General features: G+C 55.4%; 4 protein-coding genes across 4 annotated transcripts; 3 read left to right on the top strand and 1 right to left on the bottom strand.

The window, feature by feature from the left end:
* Positions 1–323: 323 nt before the first annotated feature.
* PPH1 (Metallo-dependent phosphatase-like protein) lies at positions 324–1,715 on the top strand (the record flags this gene model as incomplete). Its single annotated transcript, XM_083193644.1, has 7 exons — positions 324–479; positions 623–664; positions 720–825; positions 877–1,410; positions 1,465–1,537; positions 1,588–1,637; positions 1,693–1,715. The coding sequence occupies 7 exons, from the start codon at positions 324–326 to the stop codon at positions 1,713–1,715; spliced, it is 984 nt and encodes a 327-aa protein (XP_083050592.1).
* Positions 1,716–2,192: 477 nt separating this feature from the next.
* ACO1O0_004202 (uncharacterized protein) lies at positions 2,193–3,281 on the bottom strand (the record flags this gene model as incomplete). The annotated part of the gene is made up of 1 exon (XM_083193643.1): positions 2,193–3,281. One exon carries the CDS (start codon positions 3,279–3,281, stop codon positions 2,193–2,195), a length of 1,089 nt encoding a protein of 362 aa, XP_083050591.1.
* Positions 3,282–6,759: 3,478 nt separating this feature from the next.
* On the top strand, positions 6,760–8,585 carry ACO1O0_004201 (uncharacterized protein; the record flags this gene model as incomplete). The annotated part of the gene is made up of 3 exons (XM_083193642.1): positions 6,760–6,884; positions 6,941–7,024; positions 7,076–8,585. 3 exons carry the CDS (start codon positions 6,760–6,762, stop codon positions 8,583–8,585), a joined length of 1,719 nt encoding a protein of 572 aa, XP_083050590.1.
* Positions 8,586–9,732: 1,147 nt separating this feature from the next.
* ACO1O0_004200 (HIT-like domain-containing protein) lies at positions 9,733–10,799 on the top strand (the record flags this gene model as incomplete). Its single annotated transcript, XM_083193641.1, has 2 exons — positions 9,733–9,805; positions 9,868–10,799. 2 exons carry the CDS (start codon positions 9,733–9,735, stop codon positions 10,797–10,799), a joined length of 1,005 nt encoding a protein of 334 aa, XP_083050589.1.
* Between the last annotated feature and the right edge of the window lie 121 nt (positions 10,800–10,920).

Genomic DNA, 10,920 nt, shown 5'->3' with positions numbered 1-10,920 from the left:
CCTTTTCACTGTCTGACCGACGCATCTCTTGAGCAACCCAAACATATCTACGTTGACACGCCTCGGTCCAGAGGGTCTCCAGACGACACGCCCACGCCCATCGACGCGATACCCCATCCCTTCCTGCCTCCCTCCGACTCGGCCCGGCTGCTCCCCCTTTCCGCCACATCTGCTTTGACCTCAGCTGCATCAGCTTGCTCGCGTTGCCTTGCCCCACCGCTCGCGACCCGACCTCAGTTCTCGCAGCCAACGTCATTTCCTCCACCTTCGAGCCTCGACTGTCGACCCATTTGCGACCGCCGCGCCACACAGCTGTGCAAGCCATGGATACTAATATGGAGGATGTCGGGAGGGCGCCCGCCGATGTCTCGCCCGTTCAGACCGAGCCCGCCTCTATCCCCACGCTGGATGGCTGGATTGAGAGCCTGATGAGCTGCAAGCAGCTGGCTGAGGTGGATGTCCAGAGGCTCTGCGACAAGGTGAGAGGACAAGCTTGCACAGATTACCGCAGCTGGGGAACTTTGCCTCGAGAGCAAACTGACCTCCCTCGGCATCCCCCCATCGAGCTACCTGCGCAACCCCTCGCGTGACCGCGAGATTTGAAGCTGACTTTCCCCCCCAGGCGCGCGAAGTTCTACAAGAGGAATCCAACGTTCAGCCAGTAGTACGTCTAGATTGATGGCGCCACCGGGGGGGCCTGGACTAATTCATTGATGCAGAAATGTCCCGTCACCGTCTGCGGCGATATCCACGGCCAATTCCATGATCTCATGGAGCTCTTCAAGATTGGCGGTCCCAACCCTGACACAAACTACCTCTTCATGGGTACGGTTTCCCTGTCCTTCACTCCGTCAGCTCTATCTAACGACGATGTAGGCGACTATGTCGACCGAGGCTACTACTCTGTTGAGACGGTCACTCTCCTCGTCGCCCTCAAGATCCGATACCCTCAGCGCATCACCATCCTTCGCGGAAACCACGAGTCCCGCCAAATCACCCAAGTTTACGGCTTCTACGATGAGTGCCTCCGGAAATATGGCAACGCCAACGTCTGGAAGTACTTCACCGATCTCTTCGACTATCTGCCCTTGACCGCCTTGATCGAGAATCAGATCTTCTGCCTTCACGGCGGTCTGTCGCCCAGCATTGACACGCTGGACAATATTAGGGCTCTTGACCGAATCCAAGAAGTTCCCCACGAGGGACCCATGTGCGATCTTTTGTGGTCCGACCCTGACGACCGATGTGGCTGGGGCATCTCCCCTCGCGGTGCAGGATACACCTTTGGGCAGGATATTTCAGAGGCTTTCAACCATAACAATGGTCTGACGCTTATTGCGCGAGCTCACCAGCTTGTTATGGAGGGATACAACTGGTCTCAGGATCGGAATGTTGTGACCATCTTCTCTGGTAGGCTCATGGATAGAAGGTGCTGTGGTGTCATGTGCTAACCCATTGAAACAGCGCCCAACTACTGCTATCGATGTGGTAACCAGGCTGCCATTATGGAGATTGACGAGCACTTGAAATATACTTTGTATGATAGGCCTCTATGTTTTAACATCGGATGGATACTGACCGGAGTAGCTTGCAATTCGATCCCTGCCCTAGAGCCGGCGAGCCGATGGTTTCGAGGCGTAAGTGGCCCTTGCATAATATGAGACGACGAGAAAAGACTGATGTTTTTACCAGGGACACCCGACTACTTCCTCTAAGCTTGCGCTGCTTTCCGTGTTTTGAACAAACTCGTACTGTCCAGCTTGCATCGCCGGAAGATGGAAGCGCCGGAAATACGGGAACCAGGAGGACTGGACCCTGTACGACTACTACACATGACACCAATGTACGGAGCACAGCAAACCGCCATGACAAAACCCTTGTATGGAGAGGAGGCCGCGCGAGGCACGGCTTACAAGCTTCCCTGCTCTGGTTGGGCCGATAAATATTCAGATACGAATCATAGAATTGGCAATGCAAGAAAAGCACAGTGTCGTTAAGAATTTCCATATCCTCGCTCCTCGACTCAGGGTACCTTGAGCATAACCGGTTTGTATCCATGTGTGGGTGGTTTATATGTCACTAATTTATTATACAAGTTCGAGATGAGATGCATTCTTTGCCCGAATATGCCTTACCGATCCATCTAATCTAAGCCAGTCTCTACTAGGTATTTCTATATCGAACGCGACGAATCAAACGGCTTCTTTTTGCCGGAGTTCGCTCCGCAGGTGCTTTTCCCAAGACTGCTCCCTTTGCCTCTCCTCATCTGCCGTGGGGATCCTTTCCTCCTCCGGCGACGTCTCCGCGTCCTCAACGGCGGGCTTCCAGGGATCAGGGCCGGGGGCGGCACTGGAGTAGTCGCCCGGCTTGCAGCTGCCGTTGGGGATCCAGAAGCGGCGGTCGAAGCGGGACAGCGCGTACGTGAAGACGATGACGATCTCGATGACGTAGTTGAGGACGTAGTAGCATGCCTTGTGGTTGAACCAGCCCGGGTCTGCGAGCGAGCGCGGCATGAAGCCGACGGCGCAGCGGAAGCCCGCGCCGAGGGCGAGGAGCGAGGAGGTGAAGATGACGAGGGCGACCTTTGTGCGCATGGAGCCGGTGCCAAAGGGGTCGGCGGCTCCGCCCTGAGGCGCGGCGAGCACGCAGAGGATGGTGCCGGGAAGGGGGATGAAGGCCAGGATGGCCATGAAGACAGCGGCGGTGCGACGGATGTCGCGCAGCTTGAGCTGGACGCCCTGGTCGAGGGTGTAGAAGCCGTAGACGACGGCGGTGATGACCATGGCCAGGCAGGCGAAGACGCCAAAGTAGAGGGAGCGAAAGAAGAAGGTCAGGGGCCGCCCCCAGCCGAGGCGCGGGTGGTAGGCGCGGACGAGGCGCTGGAGGAAGATGAGGTTGATGATGAAGAAGATTAGGACGCCGGCGTTGAAGAAGACGCCGGCTGCGATGGCCAGACTGACGTTGGTGGGGTGGCAGGCGAGGGCGATGCGCATGGCGGCGGCATTGATGCGGACCATGCAGAAGCCAAAGGTCAGGGCCGAGGGGATGAACTTGTGCCCCCGGCCGAGGTTGCGGCGAAAGATGGTCATGTTGAGGGCCGCGCCGGTGACGAAGATGGCTATGAGGACGGCGCAGATGGGCACGTCAAGTGTGGTGGTCGCGGTGCCGCCGAGCTGGGCAACCGGGAGGAGGTACGGAGGGCCTGACGGAGGTGCTTGAGTCACTCCTACTCCCTGACCTCCTCCTCCCTGGCCTCCTCCGGCCGGTGACTGTGAGGCCATGGTGATGGTGATGGTGATAGTGATGGCCTTGGAGGATTGGGGGTATTGGGCGTGCAAGTCGTCGTGTTAACGACCAATACTCTAATGGGATATCATAAGTTCAATAAGAACCTGTCGCTCTGCTACGACATTCTGACGAGAAATGGGGGAGCGATGGAATAATAAATGGCATCATGCGGCTTGTGTTGCAGTTCTGACCCGTGGAGTCGGTGGTGACCGGGGCCCGAGCACCGATACCCCGGTGCCCCATAGTCGGAGAGTCTCATTTTGAGTGTGAATTTCGAGAGAGATGCCTGTAAGGAGAGTTCACGAGCCACTATCGGTGGCCAAAGGAGTGTCCAATCTCAGACCAGGGATGGCTGGTGGTGCCCAAAGTCGGGAGGTCGGCACTAAGCATGGAGGCGAGGCGCGAGGCGGGGTGCTCTGGCTCCGTTCTTGTTAGTGAAATTGCTGTGGCCACCTAGTTAAATACTAACGTAGCAAATGTCTGGGGTAGTGGCGAACCAGGACGCGCTATTGGCCGACTGCCCGACTGGACTCACTGGAGGGAGGTGCGAATCCAACTGGCAAGATCAGGCGAAGCCTCGGCGGGTTGTTCCTCCGTAGGTAATTCGTGCAGACACTTCCTGCCGTCTTTTTGCCCTTTGACTCATTCTGTGTCTGGGCACATGGCCATTGCCCGATGTTTGCTTATTACTACTAGTAGCACTAGGTACGGATAGCACCAGTGGTACCTTTAGTATGTACGAGTAAGTACGAATATCCGTACCTAGGTGAGTACTATTACTCGTACATTGCCAATGTAGTACTACTAGTAGAAGGCGACGTTGCGTGTAAAGAGCAATCTGAGCAGGCTCGTATCCGTACCTACTTACCTATGCTCTCAAACGCCGTCGGCACGCGACTCGGGGAATGAGGGGTGTCCCAGCCGTCTCCGTCCCTGAGCTGCGCGCTGCCAAGTGGCAAGCAACCCTCGTTGTATAATACTCTACATCCCACCTTGTTAACAGCGGCAAACCTACTCGGATGGTAGGCTGACCCTCCAGTGTCGTCCGCCTTCGTGAGGCGATATCCGTGGCGTATGGCCTTGGGTATTATTCAATCCACGACATCCGCGTTTTATGCCCTGTATTCCTGGCCTGCTGGAATAATAGGGCGAATATAACTCTTCGAAGCCAACCAAAAGATGAAAATCGCAGATCGACGGTGATTCGAAAGGTTTGACTAATAATACTACGTGGAGACTATCGCCTACGGCCTCACAGGGACACTACAGGCTGGCGGCAGGTGAGCAGCTCTGGAATCAGCCCAAGTACTGAACTATGGACGCTTGGACCAGCGTGTTCATTCATAACTTGTACAAAGGCCGAATTAATGAACGCTACGGATATTCGTATCTATACTGGCACCACATGGACGCCATGCTTGTGCTGCTAAAACGGGATGGTATCCGTAGACGTGCGGCTCTGGGGTTACTCACTCAAACTGGGACTCGGCTGTATTAATACGAGTATTAATAATGTGTCATGGAGGTCATGGAGGCCCAAGCTTGAGGCGATGCCATCAGCTCTGAAACTCGACTTTTGAGTGGGACACCGGGAACTGTCAAAGACTCAAACCCAAAGCCAACCCGGACTCCACGTGGAGACTGTGATTGTGATACGCGACCCGAGCCGTCGTGTGGCACCCGTTGCCGCATTCCACTCACTGTCACTGGAACAAGCAAGTCGCGCAACGGCGGACGCTGGCGGTGGATGCTGGAGGCTGCGCAATGTGCCGAGCTTGCTCCAGCCATCTCCAAACAGCTATGCGCCACACGAAAAGTACCAGTAGTACGGATAGTGTACGGGGTACTCCGTACAAGCGCCAGCAACAGCGCGACGCCAGAGGGCAGAACCCAGCCATGATGAACTTTGACAATGAACAAGGCGAATATTACCAAGAACGGTGACAAGACAATGACAGACACCGGTGCAGCGGATGAGCAATCCCAGATGAGACGACGATCGAAATGTCACAACGCTAGCCAAGAGGGCGACAGGCCTTAGACGGGGTTCCTTGCAGCTGCTGTTGGCGCTGACGCTGCTGAGTGGTTGCTCTGCAGCCACCGTCCTGCACGACCCCTGTTCCCCAAAATTACACTCCGGCCAGGCACAACTACACGTGTATATCTCTGCGGAGACTTGGTGGAAAGGTACAAGAACCTCGCACGGTCCCCAGCCGGGGTGGTCTTGGCAGTTGACGATGCTGGGCAGGTGTTTTCTGCCCAACTTTCACCGTTTGTGATACCTCTCGTTGAATGATGGCGTTTCCATCTGGTACCAAACGCGGTGCCAACCTAAACGGCGTGGCCTTCAAAGGCTGACCGCCAGGCCAGAGCGTCGTCAGATCCGGCCCTTCAGTGCCCATATCATGTAACTACCAAGCGTTGTTATCTCTAATCCTTAACATCACAATCTTGGCGGAAGTTCTATGAGCTGGTCATGCAATTGCGCCGAACAACATCTCGCAATCCCACGTCGTCCCCCGGTCTGGCGCTGTCGACAGGATCCACGCACCACACCACGCTGCCCAGGTACATACGAGCACAGGAGGAGTCCCCCCTAATACGATAGTAGTATTTTCCCACTGCGCCGGACCACCCTACTCTGCTAGACTGCTGGTACTGTGCTACTGTTGCACCCGCCTGGACAGACCACCACCGCTCCTAATTTCCCTCTTCTCCTCTTCCTCATCGTCGCTTTCGTCGTCGAACCTGGACTTCTCTCCAGCCGTGCCCTCCTTGCGGACCTCCACCTTTAGGTCTCAAGGCCCCCAGGAACCAGCTCCCGCCGAGTCTGGCTCCTCCCAATTTCTCAGGGCGACAAGTCACCACAACCTTCACGACGGGGAACGTGCGTCCCGATAGGCCCTGCTGAATCCGAGCTTCAGCTCTTGCTCCCGCTCTTTTCCTTTGACCGCGCCTTCACCTTCACCTTCCTTTTGGCCCACGCCAGCTTTTCTTCTCGACAGTCGCTTACTCCCGCTCTTATTGGCCTTGGTCAATCGCTACACCAATTGTGCCAACTGCGTGTCCTTCGTTTCTTCTCGCCATCTAGCCGAAATCAACGCGTCAACTCAATTTGATCCCATCATTCATTGATCACCAACAATCACGACAGCGAATCTGTGGTATCTGGGTACGACTGTCTACTGGGCAAAGCCTAGTCTACGTGTCCATCGCCAATTCCACAAGCGACCCGCCATCCCGCGCCATCGGGCATCAAACGTCGCGATCTGTTGCATATCCCGTCAAATAATGAGGTCTAACCCTCTTTGACCACAAAGCGCAGTAGACTAATCGACCGCACTTTTCCCTGCTGCTTCTTTCCGTTTAATTCAACCTAATCGTCTCTGCCTGAGACTGTACCACAAAATGCATCCCGGAGGGCCCTCAAGGCGGCATCGCCTGACCATGGGAAGCTCGATTTTGGCCCTAATGGCTACCTCGCCGATCCTCGTCAATGCTCAGTCGGAGAACTGTATCCCATTAAAGGGCTCCTCAACTTGCCCTGCCTTCCAGTCGGCCTCCTTTTCCAAGGATAAGAGTCTCACAGACGCTTAGTGAGTCACCTGCCAATTTATACTGCTAAAAGTCGATATACTAACCATAGCTCTAGCTCGTTCTTGTCCTATGTCTCGGACACCAAGTCATTTGACGAGCAGTTATCGTCTTACATCAAGACAACTTACATCCGGGACAAGTATGCTCTGCCTACCACAATTTTACTCTCGCCGATGCTAACTTCCAACAGGTACCAGGACTTGTTTGGCTGCGACAACATCGACCTCACCGACTCCAAGGACTGGTATGCCCGCTTCACCACCACCGTTATCTGTAATGCCATCGTCCAAAAATCAGCAGAGACCTGCGGTCTCTCTGAGGAGCAGTCAATACCCCTCTGCGCCGATGCTTGCGCCGACTTCGCCCAGAGTGCCGCATTCCTCACGTCGAACAAGGACCTCTGTGCAAACCCCAGCAACAATCTGGCCGATTTGATCCGGGCCGATTTCACCACCTGCCACCTGCCTGAAGAATCTCTCTCTGGTGGAAAATGCATCACGGGTGCCGACAATGAGCCAGAAAATTGCGGCTTTGGATCCAGCCTTCTCGGCTTCTGCTGGTATTGCTCTGAGGGCGGTGTAAACTCAACAGATACCTGCTGCTACAATGGCGATGCTGAGGGACGGTGTGAGGGCGTACAGCTTCCATCGATCACAGCCACCCTATCTTTGGAGACCCCGAGTGCGTCCTCGAACCCCACAGAGTCTTCATCCCCGGCTGATGATGATGATAATGGTGGCCTGAGTGGAGGTGCTATTGCAGGTATCGTTGTTGGATCCCTTGCAGCTGTAGCACTCATTGCCGCGGCCGTTTTCTTCTGCCTTCGCAGAAGGAACAAAGGTGAAGGCAGCCAGAAGGGGAGCATCTTCAATCAGCCTTCGCCCTCAAGGAAGGGGCCTGGCAGCATGATTCAAACCCGCCAGGAAGCTCCGCAAGGTTACGAGGTTCTCCCAGGAGGCCGCATCGCTCGCATGTCAGCTCTTGAAGGGCACGCGGGAGACTCTTCCTCACAACACCGTGGCAAATCGGCGTCGGCTGGAACCGCTGGGGCCGCCGCTGGGGCCGCCGCTGGCTACATGGCTGGCCACCGAAAGGGGAGTAATGCCCATTCCTCGTCCGATTTTGGCGACAGCCCCTTATCGGAGCCTCGCGCCGGTGTGCTACGCCCGCCACCTTCTGCCATGCGGAGGAACGGCTCACTCTCCAGCAACTCCGTATTTGGGACGTCTGTGCCACAGTCTCCGACCAGTGCAGAGGGTGGCTTCTCCTCACCTCAAGGCGTCGGCAGCCAGCAATCTGAGCAACTGCCCTTCTTCAAGGACTACTACTCCCAGGACGATATTCACCCTGGCGACCGCGTTGCTGCCTTGTGGGCGTACCAGCCTCGTGCGACGGACGAATTTACCCTCGAGCGCGGCGACATGCTGAAGATAGTTGGCATCTGGGATGATGGCTGGGCGACAGGCATCATGCTCGATGAGCGTGCTGATGAGTGGGAGATGCGGCGTCAAACCCAGAGGGACAGTGGTGTCTCGAACGCTTCGGGCCGTCGCGATAGCTCACCCCCTGGGTCTGGCGAGATCAAGGCATTCCCCCTGGTCTGCGTTTGCATGCCTGAACACTGGAGGAAGACCATCGACGGTGATGGTTCGACCGAGGCGGGCTCCAACGGCAACCACGGCTTCTCGACACAGACTTAACCTTGCCTCCGTCACCACGTTTCTTGAAGCATTCGAATTCCAGCGCGTCAAGGCTTTTCCGCATACCCAGTTGGTTATGGCGTTCTGGTTGTCATTATTTTGCGCGGTACGTACCTTGCAGGCGTCGTTTCTCGACCAAGCTCGTTTGTCCGCTTCAACGCATAGAGGAATACAAAAAGACACACGATTGATTCCCAGCTGTTGAGCGTTCATCTCGTATATTTCAGGGTACTCAGGCCCTCAGTTCTACACGACATGTCTAATGCCTTTCTCTTGAACGACACGTTTCAAACTCTCCTATCAACCGAGATTCGCATCTGAATCACGAACAGCGAGCGCTAGGTGTTTCGGTGTCTGGGACAACCGCTGGGCTATCTCGCTTGTGCAAACAGGCTCGAGATCGAAAGAAAACCCCACAAAAACCACAAATCAATTCAGTTCTTCTTCTTTTCTCACCTATACCCGACTGACGGCCGCGCCCTCTGTCTGATTCATGTTGTTCGTTCTATATACCCGGCGGATCCCCGCCACAGGAGTTGCGATAGTGCAAGGGACTAGAGGGGGTCCGACGTCCGGGTCGCTTGGTGCTGGATTAGAAGGGGTTTGTGGCACGGCTGCCTTTGCATCCTTTTCTTTTTAGAAGTTGTGAGGTGGGAGGGTAGTTATAAAGGTGGGAAAGGATTCGGAACATCTTCAGTTGCCTGTATGATGCATATCCCGTCATACATGGGCATTTTGATCAGGTTCCCACTCCTGATTTATTTAGTTTACATAGCAAGATACCTTGTGCCGTTTCAGCTATTCAATATTGAGTATTAATGGCGACTACGCTGACCGTATACGACGCTTAATGTCGCTCCATTGCTTACACATAAGTGTTATTTACCAATGGAATGCGCTAGGGCACTAGTAGTACTAGTAGTAGATACATTCCCCCAGGTACGAATAGATGGACTCAAAATGCATCGAAGCGGTGTGACTGGGTCGGTGAGCTTGGAATTGGGCGGGGTTGGAGGGGCAGTTTATCAGTCGCGTCCCCAAACCTCGCCCTTCTTATGATCCCAGCCCCAACAACTAGACTGAGCATCTCGTGAATTTCCAGCGAGTTTTCGACCTGCTTTCGTGCAAAGATTATAGAGACTACACCATGGCAGACGGGGTCAAGGCCAATGCCGAGGCGCTGGTGCCCCGATTCAAGCTGGACCGCGTCCTGAACCAGGGTACCGCAACATCTTCGACGGAATACATAGTGTTAGATTGTCGCTGACGTGGGGGTTTCTAGACCAGGCTGGGCGTCGGACGGCCATGTACGGTACCATTGACGACAAACCTGCGCTTCTCATCCTCGAACGGGCCCCGTTTCCCGAGTCAGCAGCGTACCTGGGCAGCATCCCTTCGACACTGGCGCGGTTGCGCACCCTGGGTGCTAACGACATCTACAACTGGTACATGGCACGCACGGGCGGCACTGAGACGGAGAAAAGGGACGATTTCTTTGCGGATCTCAAGATTAACCTTATCTACCCGTGCACAGAGACGCACGTTAAAAAATACAGCAAGCAGGGAGTGCGGTTCGTGACCGAGACGCCCGACATTTATAGAGACAATATTCGGCCCTACATGCAGAGAAAGCGCGAGCAGGGGCGGCTGAATTGGGTGTTCAATATCCTCGATGGAAAGACCGAAGTCGAGGACGTCATCTTCCGAACGCAGCCCTGGGATATCGAGGGACAGGCCGAGGAGGACAAGGACGGGTTCCTGCTGCTACCAGACTTGAACTGGGACCGTAAGACTATGGATGCACTGCACCTTCTGGCGCTAGTCGAGAGGAGAGATCTGTGGTCGCTAAGGGACCTGCGCAAGAAACATGTGGGATGGCTGCGGCGGATGCGGGAGCACCTGTTGGATGCGACGGTAGCGACATACCCGATGATTGAGCGGGACCAGCTCAAGCTATACGTGCACTACCAGCCAACCTACTACCACCTGCACGTGCACATTGTGCATGTGGCACTAGAGGCTGGAGCCACACAGGCGACGGGTAAGGCGGTTGGGCTGGAGAGCATTATTGAGACGCTTGAGGCCATGGCAGGCGGAAACGAGGCAAGTATGGACGGGCTGGCGATGAGCTACACGCTGGGGGAGGCGAGCGAGCTTTGGGAACAGGTGTATGCGCCACTCAAGAGCGGCGGTAAAGTTTCTCGATCGCAATGATGAGGTCGTTGACCCCCGGGCCGTTGGGGCAGCTGTACCACTTGCCGCCGTCCCGGATACAGTATATTTCGTTGTCGAGACGGATGGTGCAGCTCTTGGTGACGCCAAGCTGCCCGAAAAA

This window comes from Amphichorda felina (assembly GCF_050947745.1).
Source record: "Amphichorda felina strain 45539 chromosome Unknown scaffold_4, whole genome shotgun sequence".
NCBI classification, from domain to species: domain Eukaryota; kingdom Fungi; phylum Ascomycota; class Sordariomycetes; order Hypocreales; family Bionectriaceae; genus Amphichorda; species Amphichorda felina.
This window is presented reverse-complemented; position numbering and strand designations above follow the sequence as displayed.